The sequence below is a fragment of the Littorina saxatilis genome, linkage group LG6, assembly GCF_037325665.1.
Source record: "Littorina saxatilis isolate snail1 linkage group LG6, US_GU_Lsax_2.0, whole genome shotgun sequence".
Classification (NCBI taxonomy): Eukaryota; Metazoa; Mollusca; class Gastropoda; order Littorinimorpha; family Littorinidae; genus Littorina; species Littorina saxatilis.
The window spans coordinates 25,575,019-25,590,149 of record NC_090250.1 but is presented as its reverse complement, the minus strand read 5'-3'; the positions used below and the strand labels follow the sequence as shown (position 1 = coordinate 25,590,149).

Below are 15,131 nucleotides of genomic sequence, written 5' to 3'. Positions count from 1 at the left end.
TGTCTCTATTTTATTGAGTCACTTGAGAAAAAGTGACTATGTAATCGGTCAGTGTTAGTCTGTCCGGCCGGCCGTCCGGCCGGCCGTCCGTAGACACCACCTTAACGTTGGACTTTTCTCGGAAACTATCAAAGCGATCGGGCTCATATTTTGTTTAGTCGTGACCTCCAATGACCTCTACACTTTAACGATGGTTTCGTTGACCTTTGACCTTTTTCAAGGTCACAGGTCAGCGTCAAAGGAAAAATTAGACATTTTATATCTTTTCTCGGAAACTATCAAAGCGATCGGGCTCATATTTTGTTTAGTCGTGACCTCCAATGACCTCTACACTTTAACGATGGTTTCGTTGACCTTTGACCTTTTTCAAGGTCAGAGGTCAGCGTCAAAGGAAAAATTAGACATTTTATATCTTTGACAAAGTTCATCGGATGTGATTGAAACTTTGTAGGATTATTCTTTACATCAAAGTATTTACATCTGTAGCCTTTTACGAACGTTATCAGAAAAACAAGGGAGATAACTAGCCTTTTCTGTTCGGCAACACACAACTTAACGTTGGGCTTTTCTCGGAAACTATAAAAGTGACCGGGCTCAAATTTTATGTGAACGTGACTCATTGTGTTGTGAATAGCAATTTCTTCCTGTCCATCTGATGCCTCATATAATATTCAGAACTGCGAAAGTGACTCGATCGAGCGTTTGCTCTTCTTGTTTCTTAGTTTAGCAGGGACAGATTGTAAGACTAGGCGTGAGCCTAAAATCTCCATCCTTGAGTGATAAAGTTCGTTCGCTCGTTCTCTCTCTCTCTCTCTCTCTCTCTCTCTCTCTCTCTCTCTCTCTCTCTCTCTCTCTCTCTCTCTCTCTCTCTCTCAATCTCTCTCTCTTTCTCTCTCTCTCTCTCTCTCTCTCTCTCTCTCTCTCTCTCTCTCTCTCTCTCTCTCTCTCTCTCTCTCTCTCTCTCTTGCGCGCGCTTTCTTCTTCTCCGTGTACTTCCTCTCCTTCGCCTTTTTATATTTAGTCAAGTTTTGACTAAATATTTTAACATCGAGGGGGAATCGAAACGAGGGTCGTGGTGTATGTTCGTGCGTGTGTGTGTGCGTGTGTGTGTGTGTGTAGAGCGATTCAGACTAAACTACTGGACCGATCTTTATGAAATTTGACATGAGAGTTCCTGGGTATGAAATCCCCGAACGTATTTTTCATTTTTTTGATAAATGTCTTTGATGACGTCATATCCGGCTTTTCGTGAAAGTTGAGGCGGCACTGTCACGCCCTCATTTTTCAACCAAATTGGTTCAAATTTTGGTCAAGTAATCTTCGACGAAGCCCGGACTTCGGTATTGCATTTCAGCGTGGTGGCTTAAAAATTAATTAATGACTTTGGTCATTACAAATCGGAAAATTGTAAAAAAAAATAAAAATTTATAAAACGATCCAAATTTACGTTTATCTTATTCTCCATCATTTGCTGATTCCAAAAACATATAAATATGTTATATTCGGATTAAAAACAAGCTCTGAAAATTAAATATATAAAAATTATTATCAAAATTAAATTGTCCAAATCAATTTAAAAACACTTTCAGCTTATTCCTTGTCGGTTCCTGATTCCAAAAACATATAGATATGATATGTTTTGATTAAAAACACGCTCAGAAAGTTAAAACAAAGAGCGGTACAAAAAAGCGTGCTATCCTTCTTAGCGCAACTACTACCCCGCTCTTCTTGTCAATTTCACTGCCTTTGCCATGAGCGGTGGCCTGACGATGCTACGAGTAAAATGGCATTGCGTTCAGTTTCATTCTGTGAGTTCGACAGCTACTTGACTAAATATTGTATTTTCGCCTTACGCGACTTGTTAATCCTTCATTCCTTCCTTTCTCTTCTCAAGTTTTTTTTTTAACCTAGCTCTCACGAGAAAGAAACTGTCCCAGTGTGCCGTATGCAAATGAGACGCGTTTTGAGTGACAGCGAGTGTCACGTGGGACTGTGAAAGCGAGGCGTGGTGACACTTCTGTCAAGTGAGATCTCTCGTCATAACTTTTCAGCCCGCGAAGAACCGGACAGAGGGTCCTCTGGCGTAACTTGACAACATCGTAAAATTACAGTATCAGGATGGTGAGTATTGATTGAGTGTGTGAAATAAAGTATAATCCAGTTAAAAAAAAAAAAGTATAGTAGAAAGAAAGGCAAAGGACGTCAGACACGCGTGCGAGCGCACATACGCACGCAGACAGACATACATAAACGCGTACACACACACACACACACACACACACACACACACACACACACACACACACTAAAACACAAAAACCAACCCCTTCCAACACACACTCTGCCAGGTAAGCCTTCTTTTCTCTTACTCCACTATATGAGAAAAAACGTAAACAATAAAATAAGAACAAGAAACTGACATAGAGAGAGAAAGAGATTGTGTGTGTGCGTGCGTGCGCGCGCGCGCGTGTAATAATAATAATAATAATAAAGATAGCTTATATAGCGCCGCTTCACAAATTTAACTATGCTCTTAGCGCTGTACATCGAGATATAACAATTTCAATAATATAAATACAAAGATGATATTATAATAATACACATTTACAAATATCACTCACGTGCATACATCCTCGTGCACACCACGCGCATACACACTCCCACTCATTAACAAGTGCTTCCATCCCCCTGCCACTGAGATGTTCATATACCCCCCTGGACAAGCTCACACCATGTCCGTCTCCTCTCTGGACTGTACATACACTCAGCAAGAAAAAGAAAGACTAAATGCAAATTTCATACAGAACCCTATAGCTCAATCAAAGCTGAAGCAACTATACAAAAAAAGACACATTCAAACAACAAATCTAACTTCACCTCTAACAGTCTATAAAGATGGCAAGGACAATTTACAAGGATTCGCGAAAAAGGTGCGTTTTAAGGGAACTGCGAAAAGAGTCCTTAGAAGCAGAATGGCGAACGGAGGAAGGGAGAGAATTCCAGACAATGGCAGCCGCAGAAGCAAACGAGCGATTTCCAAAAGAAGGCAAGCTTCGCTCGAGAGTTTCCAGTTTGCGACTGTCAGCGCGTGAGCGGAGGTTGTAGTCAGAGGGATTGTCATATGTGACGAGCAGTTCCTTGAGGTATTTAGGGCCATCTTCAAATTTGGCAGAGAAACAGATACAAGCAAGCTTGTATCTGATACGAGCGGACACGGGAAGCCAATGAAGGGAACGAAGAAGTGGTGTGACATGATCAAACTTCTTAGAACGATATATCAATTTGGCGGCAGAGTTTTGTACCTTTTGGAGTGACTCGACAAGTTTTTGATCACAGCCATAGAACAGGCTGTTGCAATAGTCTATTCTGGATAGAACTAGAGAACAGGCTAGAGTTTGAGCGGCTTGGGGGGTAAGATAGTGGCGGATAGAACTGATTTTCCTTACGTTATTGTACGCAATTGTGCGGATGTTTTGGACGTGCTGGATGACGGGCGCAGTGGCGTGGTGGTAAGACGTCGGCCTCCTAATCTGGAGGTCGTGAGTTCGAATCCCGGTCGCTGCCGCCTGGTGGGTTAAGAGTGGAGATTTTTCCGATCTCCCAGGTCAACTTATGTGCAGACCTGCTAGTGACTTAACCCCCTTCGTGTGTACACGCAAGCACAAGACCAAGTGCGCACGGAAAAGATCCTGTAATCCATGTCAGAGTTCGGTGGGTTATGGAAACACGAAAATACTCAGCATGCCTACTCAACGAAAGCGGAGTGAAGCTGACTATGCTCTCAGAGCATAGTGTGGGGAACCCAAATGGGCAAACGAGCTCACACGTAACCAGAAAATTCTGGAACGCTGAAGAAGAAGAAGGACGTGCTGGGAAAGGTTGAGGAAGTGGTCGAAGGTAACGCCAAGATTAGTCACAGAAGAGACAAAGTTGACGTCGCTATCACCGACATGAATGCTAGAAGGCAAAGAATTTTCAGGGAAAGATCTGTACTGGGACCTGACAAGCATGGATTCAGTTTTCGAGTCATTTAGCTGTAGTTTGTTAGCCGTCATCCACGCCTTTACAGCAACAACACAGTCTTCCATTTCACTCACAGTGGTATCAATTTGATCAATCTCACTGTCTTTGTACAACTGGTTGTCGTCTGCAAAGGCGTGGTGATCGATAGGATACTGTTTGACGAGGTTAAAGAGGGGGTTCATGTACAAAACAAAAAGAACTGGACCCAACACGGATCCCTGAGGAACACCGAACTGAAGGACTGTGGATTCTGAACTGATGCCGTTTACCACGACTGTTTGAATCCTATCCGACAGATAGGACTCAAACCAGGACAGTGCAGAACCTGTGATGCCAAAAGTTGCCTCAAGGCGGGCTGTCATAATTGAGTGGTCAATGGTGTCGAACGCAGCGGACAAATCGAGAAGCGTGAGAACAGACACTTTACCGTTATTGAGAGCCATCAGAAGGTCGTTTACAATTTTCAACAAAGCAGTTCCAGTGCTGTGGGCAGGTCTATAAGCCGATTGGAGGCTGCTGAGAAGATTGTTTGATGAGAGGTGGGCATTAAGTTGCAGCAAGACCAGTCTTTCCAAGATCTTTGAAAGAAACGACAAGTTCGAAACTGGTCTGTAGTTCTTTAAATCATTGCGGTCGAGGGATGATTTCTTTATCAGGGGTTTGACAAGAGCTTGTTTCATGACAGACGGGAAAGTGCCAGAGAGAATTGAACTATTCATGACGGAGGTAATGTGAGGTAACACTGTGTGTGTGTGTGTGTGTGTTTGTATGCGTTTGTGATTTTTTTTATTATAGACAATAAAGTTTTCGTGCTTGGCTTTTGTTTCTTGTAAGATAACGTTTTATATATGTCCCGCGCGTGCAATGTTTGTGAGATAGAAGTAGGATCATTTGGCTTGTTGGTTCGCACCTTTTTACTTATAAAGTGTCAGAGTATGTAGATGTGATTTGTTGTTTTTGTTGTTAGGTTGCCGCTTCAATTTCTTGAAGTAGTGTCTCAAGGTTGATTATGCATCATCCCTACGAGCCCGTCGAGGCTCGCCTGCGCGATTTTTGATTTCACCTCAAGTTATATTTTTTGTATCCTTGTTTGAAGCCACATGAGTCACACAGCTACACACACACACACACACACACACACACACACACACACACACACACACACACACACACACACACACACACACACACACAAACACACACACACACACACACACAAACACACACACACACACACAAACACACACACACACACACACACACACAAACACACACACACACACACAAACACACACACACACACACACAAACACACACAAACACACACACACACACACACAAACACACACACACACACACACACAAACACACACACACAAACACACACAAACACACACACACACACACACACACACACACACACACACACACACACACACTGCTTTTGCGCGCGCAAACACACACACTTCTACACACAGACATCTCTCATCATGTCCCGATCACTGACCCCGAACACAAAAACAGTTTTTGTTCCATCCAGGCTGATTATTTATTACAAAATATAATAATATACGACGAACTACATGGTGTTACTATACAAATAATATCGTTTACAAAAAATGCATCGGTAGTTAAGACATGATATTTAAATGCTGACCGCGGCCAAATGTACAGCATATCAAATATACAACCAGCTTAGTAATGACAAAGTGGAAGAAACATTGTTGCATTGTTCTAGCGTCCGTGAGGCAAGTTGTATGAATGATAATTAAAACACGTATTCACTGGAAGCCCTCCACAATAAATATCAGTAGCGTTCAAACCTGAAAACGTACACTACTCCTAACATGACCATTTTTTCTCCATTTTTAATATATGCAATTTTTTTGTATCCAGTACCTTTGGTCCTGATGAAGTTTAAGTACATGTGTCATCAAGGCATATCATCATTTACGCCGAAGTCACAACGCAGAACCTTCAAGCATAACCTCAATATTCACAAATGATATACAAACTATGTAAAATGGTGGTATATATACTTTCATAGCAAAACACAACTGAATGCAATAAATAGCTTGATTATGTTACGTTGGACAATCCACATTTGACATAACAAATGGATGACGTATATGTTTTTGGACACTGAGAACCTTTTCTGTGTTGCGATAACAAATCGTCAACTCGTGTAAAGACAGAGCCTTGCATAATTATATGTATACGGACATTGCATAATAAAGTGACCATACAGCAGTGTAAAAATGTGTGCTTAAATAAGATCTGGACCCAGCACATGGTATAAAAAGGCACGTTAAAAAGGCATTGGAAGCATGGTCTGATTCGCCCGTATGTTTATAACCAATGAAAAATCCACATATTTTTTGCTTCTGTCTCGCCATTCCTATAATATACACACGTATGTAACAATTCATGCATTTATAAAACATATGATACACACATACAAAACAGGTACAGACGCACAATGCTATTTGAAATTTCAACAGTACTTGTGGCATAACACGGTCATAAGAAAATGTGTATCATCAACTTCATGTCTTCAACTTCAAATGCAGGTAAATATCACATCAGTCAATAAATACGTACGAAAAGCTTTCTACGAGGGTTATACGCTGTTGTCTGGGTAGTGAAATAAACTATGAGCGCTAGTCTTGTCGAAGTTGAATTCTTTTTTGTACATTCATCATTATCTATGTACAGCTACGTCATATTTATTTCATTCTTGTTCTGCCAGCTGTGTACAAAAACAGACAAAAACATACTGCCCAATGATGTCTGTTTACAACCATAACCAATTTATTCGATTCTCGCCCTTACTAGCTCTTTTTTGAATCACTCATAGAGACCTGTTGGTTGTTCAACCTAGTTTGTGCATGACACACACAGACAAAAAAGAAGAGAAAAAAAAAGAAGAGAAAAAAAAGAAGAAAAAAAAGAAGGAAGTGTTCCCGACGTCTTCAACGCATTAGGACGCATTCTCATTGCAACCAACCAAACAAAATGAACATTCCACACTGGTTCCAGGCACTGGCTAAAGAGAACCCTTCACAAGAATTACATGTTCTTCTTCCATGTCGAAATAAAATGCTGCCCACAATAGTTGTTAGCTTAAACTTCACGGGCAGAAAGGAAGAAGAACTCCCAATGGTGACTTTAACATGATGGTAAATTATAACAGCGCCGGCGTCTTTTCGTAGTACGAAATAATTCACCACTTACAGCTTATAAAGCTTTTCTTTTAACCAGTGCCTTGACCCTAACATATTTAGACTGAAACTTGAAATAGAGTTTCTGTTTAATAGTTCTTGATTTATTGTACCAAAATAGGGTAATTCAAACTAACCTAGGTCCTATTTATTCTAAAACTTAAAAATGAACGTCCTTTGGTCGTCTTCTTTTGAACTCTGCTCTCCCCCTAATGCTCTTGTCGAATTCTTCCCTGCGAGTCAGTGTGATCAAGGAACATGTCCATGTCCAACCACAAACAAGTTAATGCACAAAAAGGACAAATAAAAAAAAAAAATTCCGAACGTTTTAAAGTAACTCCTACTGCGGCAGCAGCTGCATTCAATCGGTAATGAACTGTGCCTGGCCTAAACTACAGCTAAGAAAGAAGTTGCAAATATCAGAGTCAATGTAATTTTCTCATCGAAGGCGAAGTCCTTTCTGTCTATACACTCGGTCTAAGTCTAATAGATTTTACCTTCCTTATCTACTTTCTTATCTACTTTCAAGTAGTCTCGGTATACGTACGTTTACTAGATTTTACCTTACTTATCTACTTTCTTATATACTTTCAAGTCTCGGTATACGTACGTTACTTTTGTGAAAAGTCAAACCGTAACTTTTAGTAGTATAACAGCCATGAATGGTAAACTAAAAAAAAAACTTACTGTATCATAGTCACAGCAATTTGCTCTTTGCCCGTCAAGATTTTTCTACCATCTATTTGATCATACTTAATCTTACGACCACTACATCTGCGTGTTACTACCTTTGAAATATTTTCCATTTTTTGTTTTCATTATTGTGTTTTTTCAAGCAGCACAGCAGTGGTATTTGATTGACCCGAACTAAAAGTAACAAAGAAGAGTAAAGTAACTCTTTCTGCGTCGATCTCTTACAGTGTGTAATGAGAAGTCAAACTAAGCTTTTCAAATCAAACAACTACAGTCACGAAAAAAACACTATCATGTCCTGACCAAAATGAGCTGTACAAAACCAGGACATCGTCGTTATTTTCCTCAGCAAAATTGCACTGCAATGAATGTAAGCTTACACACACAGACACACGTACGCACGTGCAGATTCTAGAGATCTAGACCTGCCCAGCCTGAGATACATGTGCAAAACCCATGGTCCGAAGCCGCTTTAGAACAACAGCGGGATGAGAACAGTTCACCAGTTATCACAGCGAGTCATCTATCGGCAGCTCAGTTTTCCCACATCTGAAGCAGAGAGTTCTGTCCCTTTTTCTTGTCCGTTTTCAGGACCTTTGTCTCGATGGCTGTAACGTATTCAGTCCTGTGAAGTTTATTATGTACACTGTGGTGTCCGAATGCAGCAAGCTCCAACACACGTTTTCTTCTACCGTTAATCTTTGGTGAGGCCAATGTTTGTGATGCGGATGCTGATGCTTACCATCTGTGAGACGTCAGAAGTTTGCTTCATCGGACACACTTTGTTCGACTGCGAGCGTCCGTTAAGTTGCAAAGCGTGAGACCGTGTGCCTCTAGTTATTACTATGTACACGATGGTGTGATAGGATATGCCTGGGAACAACACAGTCAAAGTGGTACTTAAAAGTTCGACGCCAAAAAAACACCGGTACTTTAGCCAAGTCTGTATAGGTACAAAGTAGTCTTGTTCATTACTATGCGAGGTTACGTAGGTTGCGCGGTCTACTGGAAAGCGAGTCCAGTCGCCTCTCTGAGATCTGGAACACAGGCGACTCGGGAGGCACCTCTGTGTGACCTTTGCTTGCCCTGACAAATCGCCTTCAGACAAGTCGCCCTGACAAGTCGCCCTCAGACAGGAAGAGCACAAGCGAGACAGGACACCCTCCATGGCCTCTCGTAGGCAGAGGCCGGCCAGCACACTGACTGGCTGGTTGAGTGGCTGGCTAGTTGGTTGGTCCACTTCTCAGCACTGTTACACGCGATCTCTTTATAGTGAGATATTGTTCGACTGAGGCGGGTCAGCAGCAGGTCTCGTCTCAATACAGCGAGACGGTCCGCAGAGGACACGCGAGGATTCTGTCTCTGCGCTGAAGGCACTCCTCCATCAGACAGGATTGAACCCCGCCCTGTGGATCGAAACACGTCCTCCCCGTTGTCCTGCTGATCCGCTCGTTCTCTACAGTGAGACACGTTGTGGCTGAAGCAGACTACTGGCGGGTCCGCCTCTCTGGGTACACTGAGACGACCGAACGCCAGGCTTTGAAGCAGCCCTCAGGCTTTTAAATAGATTACAGAGTCCTTGCTAGCTCTCTCCCGGGGCTCATTTCTTCTTGTCCTGGCCCTGGGCGCGGGCCTGAGCGCTGGACACGATGACGGACTTCTTGGTGGGGGTGGAAGAAGTGGAGGCGACCTTGTCCTTCCCTTTCACAAGGCCTATCTTCTTCAGCAGGGAGGGGGACTTGTCCTTGTGGCTGGAAGGTCCCTCCGTCTCTTCTAACTTGGAGTTCTCCGTCACGGTGGCCAGGTGGAGGTCAGTGTCGGCGGGGGCTATCTTCTTGTTGGCCGTCAGCTTGCCCAGAACGCCACCCGTCTTGACGTCACTCTTGGACAGCTCGCTGGACGTGACGCGTGCTGGCGTCTTGGGCGCCCTTAGACTGCCGTGACGCGTCAGGGAGCTTAGCACGGCAGACTTGGCTCTGGGGGGCGGGGTCGGGGAGGGGCTGGCGGCGGAGGGGGAGGTGGAGGCTCGGGAAGAGGCGGTGGGTTCCATAAAGCGAGACTTGCTCCTGGGCGGGGCTTGAGGGGTGGTGATGGGCGAAGGGGAGGGGGAGTCGAGGTGGGCTTTGGAGGCAGCGGTGGGGTCCAGCAAGTGAGATCGGCGGCGTGATGATGCAGTGCTGCCGGTGTCGGAAGATGGGGTGCCTGGCCGCTTGGCCTCGTGGCTCAATGGGGTGACACTGCGCTTATCTTGAGACAGCGGAGTGGAAACTCTCTTACCCACCTCCGTCTTTCCACCCAGAGAAGTGCGGGTGGAGGTCACCCTCATGGACTGCGTTCTGGTCAGGCCTTTGGAGGGCGTGGAGGCACGGGAAGAGGAGTGGAGGCTGGGGGTCGTGGACCTGGAACCGTCTCCGGACCCTGCCGTCAATCTCCGTGCTGACGCCGCCTTGCTGCCCGAGGCCGAGCTGACGTCAGACGAGGCACTGACGCTGGACATGGCGCTGGAGTTGGAGTCCGCCCGGGACCGCGATGTCGGGGGCATCAGTGTCTTGCTGCTGCCTGTGTTGGGAGATGCGGGAGACCCTCTCACAGAAGACCTCACGCCGCGGACAGAAGTGCGGGCTGGGGCGTCACGCCTGAAGGCAGTCTCGGCTCGCATGGACGCCCTGACAGCGCTGTCTCTCGTCAGCATGCTCTCCTTGCCGCGGAAAGACTTGCGTGCCGCAGTGTCACGCTTGAAGGTCGTGTCTGGCGTGTTTGGCGTGTCTGGCGTCCCTGGGGGAGCACGTGCACGAGCCGAGCTGTTGGTGGAGCGCATGTAGCTTGGCACGGCGCGCCCCTTGGCCTTGACACTGTCACTGGGGGTGGAGGCGCGGGACGGCTTGGGGCTGTCGCTGGACACGTGGGGAGCCTGAGGGGCAGGGCCCTTGCTGTGGGTGGGGCTGCTGCCCTCAGACCACATGTCCTCCTTGGACGTGGAGTGGCCGCTGTCCGGGGACAGCGCCGTGGCGTCGGAGGCCGAAGGACCGCCCTGGCCCGCCGTTACTCGCAGCGCCTCTTCTGTCCACGTCTCCGTCCTCTGTTTCCTCGAGTCTTCCTCCGACAGGGAGGCGATGGCTGCCACGCCCTTGCTATCCCCGCCCAGCCCGCTGTCTCTCTTGGCCCGCTGCTGCAGGCTCTCCGCCTTCCTGGCCATGGTGGGCGTGCCCACGATCTCGGACAGCGTGGAGCTGAGGGATGTGCGCTGAGACACGGTGCCCATGCTCTCGAAGCCTTGGTCCGTGTCTGTGGAGCTGGCGTAGCTGCTTCTCGACCCCACGTCGTTCCTGTAGTCCTGCGTGGTCAGGTGGGCATGGTGGCCCTGCTCGTTCCTGTGGGGCTCCTGGTTGGAGCGGTTCCTGGGAGACAGGCTGCCGTTGTCGCTGTCGCTGACGTTGTCGTAGTGGCTGTACCTCTTGGTTCGCTTCAGTTTCCACTTGGCCACGTGGGCCATGGGGTTGTCTTCAGTGTCCTGCAGCATGTCCACCTTGGTCTGCTGGCGGCTGACCGATTTCTCCAGCGCTCCCTGGTCCAGGCTCCGCGGATACATGCCAGCCTTGTGCTCCCCGTCCACGGAGGAAGCGCTGGAGGGTCTGGCGAACACCTCTCCGTCATGCACGTAGCTGCGTCTGCGCTGGCCGGGGGAGGAGTCTCCGTCACTGTCCCTCTCCGCCTGCAGGGTCTCCGTGGAGGTGTTGGTTGACTTGATGGACAGCCGGTGGACGCTCTTGGGGCTGGAACGCCGCCTGGCGTTGCCCTTCATGTCCTCGGGCTTCAGCTCAGTATCACTGTCGTCGCTGGGGATGTACAGCCCGTTGCGGCGGCCGTCCATGGACAGGCGGTTGGCGCTGCTGTGCTCACTACTGCTGTTGCGCATGGTCACCTTCTTGCCCTCCGAGTTGGCTCGCCGCGCCACGGACTCGTCGTAGGACTTGGAGCGGATCAGCTTGCCCTCAAAGTCCTTCAGGGCCTGGTTGACGTCCTGCTTCTCCACGTCGCTACGGCAACGCCCGTTGACCTCACCCACGCTCTTCAGGTCCTTGGTGCCGAAGCGAGCGTCGCGAAAGTTCTTCTTGCCTACATGCTTGGCTGCTGCCTTGTCCTGTCTGTTCTGCTTGACGTCGGGGGACTGTTCTCCAGTGGACAGCGTGCGTCGATGGGTGGGCGGCGTTTTGGGAGACTTGGGGTGTGCGTTGACCGGTTCACCGGATGAGTCTCGCAGAGCGGAACGCACCTCGCTCATGTCCAGCGTGGAGCGCTTCTTCCTCTTCTCCCGCTTCTGCTTCAGCTCCGGGGGCTCTCCCGTCGGCGTCTCGGGCCGCTTGGTCCCTTCAGCCACAAAGGCCGCCACTGCTTCTTGAGGCAGGGCCCGCTTGCTGGGGCTGATGACGCCGAACTTTTCTATGGGACGGTCCGAGTTCTCGATGGTCTTGAGCAGGGTGTCCACGTTGGTGCCCATCTTGTCGCTCATGGCCTTGCGCATGGACACGGTGTAGGGGAGGTCCGAGTCGTCCTGCGTCCTCTGTGGCTTCCCCAGCTTCTCCTCGCCCAGGATCTTGCTGAGCTGCAGCGTGTCCACGTTACAGCTGTAGCGCTGCTTCATCTCACGCCGGCTTTTCTCCAGTATCGACTCACTGTCGGCCACGCTTTTAGGCGTCGTGGGCACAGAGTCTGCCGTTTTGGGCGTAGTAAAGTCTGTGTTTTGAGACACATCGCCGTTTGGCACCGAGTCCATTTTAGGCAGGCTACCGTTGGGCACGGTTTTGACGCCCTGCAAGTTGCCTGTGGCTGCTTTTGCTTTTGCTTTGGCCTGGGCAGCGCCATTGTCTTTCTCGGAGATGGTCTCCAGGTGGTGGTGGTCGTTGTTGGCGATGCCAGACCGCCAGCGGCTGACGTCACCACGGGAACGGGGAGTTTCGTCATTGCTCTGCAGGACGGGGGCCGAGACAGGTCGGGGGGTGGGTGCAGGAGGGGACTCTTCGGGGATGGGGGGAGTGCTGCGAGCTTCTCGTGGACTCGTGTCTTTGTCACCACGTCCCAGTTTGTTCTTCAAGCGAGCCACTAAAGCGTCAGTTTCGTTCTCCCCCTTAGCGGCGGCTGTCACAGCCTTGTCCACCGACGGCCTGTCTAGCCAGCTACGAGTGCGCCTGAGAGTCCTAGACCCGCCCTTGCCGGCCTCCGTGGCACTGCCGCCAGCCTCCCCTCTCAGCGGGCCCTCAGTGGGCGTGTTGGGGGCGGAGTCGGCGGTAGTCACTGGAGACGGCGCGCGCTCTCTGTCCCCTGTCACAATGTCCAGAAGGTTGCGCTTCTCACGCCGCTCCTGTCGCCGTCTGCGTAGGCTGGCGTAGCGGTCAAAGGCGACTTCAGGCTGGGGCTTGTCGTCGTCCAGGCCCGAGTCCATGAGGAAATCGATGAGGGAAGCGTCGTCCTCGGTGGCGTAGCTCTTTCTCGAGCGTTTCTGGGTGAGCGAGTCCACGCTGTCCACCGAGGTGTTGACGGAAGCCGGAGCCGAAGAACTCTCCCCGGCGCCCTCCAGCCTCTTCTTGCGCTGCGACGCTCGGCCGAAGCCTCTGCGAACAAAGTCCTCGGGAGTAGCGGACGACATGACGTCACCAGTGCCTGACGTCAGAGCGGAGGCCAGGGCGGCGGGGTCAAGGTTGATCTTCTGCACCTTCTTGACGTTGAAGTTGCCCTCGGCGTACTTGCGGTTGCAGAAGCCACTTCTGACGTCAGCCAGCAGCATGTCCACAATGGATCCCTCCTCCGGGTTCCCGACACCATCCCGATCCATGCTCTGGTCGTTGGGCTCTGAGAGGTCTTCTGAAAGACACGAAACAAGAGCTGCGTTGTAGTAAACCGTTATATGAATGTGTTCTACATATACAATGAACCCTTCTGTTTCAGTTTCCTTTTTACACACAAAATTATAAAGTGTTATTTTATGAACACTAAGAGATCTATGCAATTTGGTGCTGGAGACCAACATTGCATATCGAAGCTATTTTTACATAGCTTTAAAGAACGTTAAAAATGCTTGACAGAAAAAGTATGCCGTTTCTTCGCAGATCAAACTAAAATGAGTACTAAAGAAGCGGGACTTCCTACGCTGGTCGTGTGTAATGGATTCCTTTAAGAATAAATCTGTTGTACTTACTTGAATTTCTCTTCTGGCTGCCTTCTTTTTGAAGTCTTCGCATCTCTGCCTTCTCTTCCATGATTTTCCTCTGTTTGTTTTCCTGCAAAGAGAAGACACATTGCTTTCAAAAGCTGTTCTATATCATGAACATACTTTAAAATATACAAACAGACAGTCAAACACATCCAAAAGGAAGAAAAAGAGACAGAGTGCGAGAGAGAAAACAATGGTGAAACAAGAACGGGAGAAAGAAATAACTGCACACACACGTCCAGTCTAGCCTCTTCATCATGCAGAAAAGATTGTTGGATACACACACACTGACACATGCGCACAACCTAATGGACACAGCCTAACACACACACACACACACACACACACACACACACACACACACACACACACACACACACACACACACACACAGCGAAACCAAAACAGACCCCAACAGCCACAAATCGGCTTTGTAAACTGCCACCTTTATGTTAATTTCACACCTTATAAATCAAGGCGCACTAGATAAGACAAACTCACATCAATAGCTTTCCTGAAGCGATCACAGAAGGTATGCAGAGTCTTCAAGCAGTCTTCCATCTTGAAGCTGCCTGGGTCCTCACAAAAGAAGACGGCCAGGTCCTTGCGCAGCTGCTCGATGTCCTTGAGGTCCTCTTCCAGTTCCAGCACCTCGATGTTGGCCTCCTGAAGAGTCACAGTAACATTGTCATTGGGAGAAGAGTCATGGTAACATTGTCCTTGGGAGAAGAGTCATGGTAACACTGTCGTTAGGAGAAAAGTCACAGTAACATTGTCATTGAGAGAAGAGTCACGGTAACATTGTCATTGGGAGAAGAGTCACGGTAACATTGTCGTTGGGAGAAGAGTCATTGTCATTGGGAGAAGAGTCATGGTAACATTGTCATTGGGAGAAGAGTCATTGTCATTGGGAGAAGAGTCATGGTAACATTGTCATTGGGAGAAGAGTCATTGTCATTGGGAGAAGAGTCATGGTAACATTGTCA

The 15,131-nt window shown here is 48.0% G+C and overlaps 1 protein-coding gene across 3 annotated transcripts in view; it reads right to left on the bottom strand.

The window, feature by feature from the left end:
• Positions 1–5,544: 5,544 nt before the first annotated feature.
• The window catches only part of LOC138968824 (uncharacterized), a 117,419-nt gene continuing 107,832 nt past the window's right edge, over positions 5,545–15,131 (bottom strand). For 2 of the 3 annotated variants that reach the window (XM_070341475.1, XM_070341476.1), the window contains 3 exons: positions 14,647–14,811; positions 14,131–14,212; positions 5,545–13,796 (listed from right to left, as the gene is read on the bottom strand). In XM_070341475.1, the coding sequence (XP_070197576.1) occupies positions 9,538–13,796; positions 14,131–14,212; positions 14,647–14,811 (4,506 nt within the window). In that variant the 3' untranslated portion in view covers positions 5,545–9,537. The remainder of the gene's footprint in view (positions 13,797–14,130; positions 14,213–14,646; positions 14,812–15,131) is intronic. The other variant, XR_011456290.1, reaches the window with a different exon arrangement.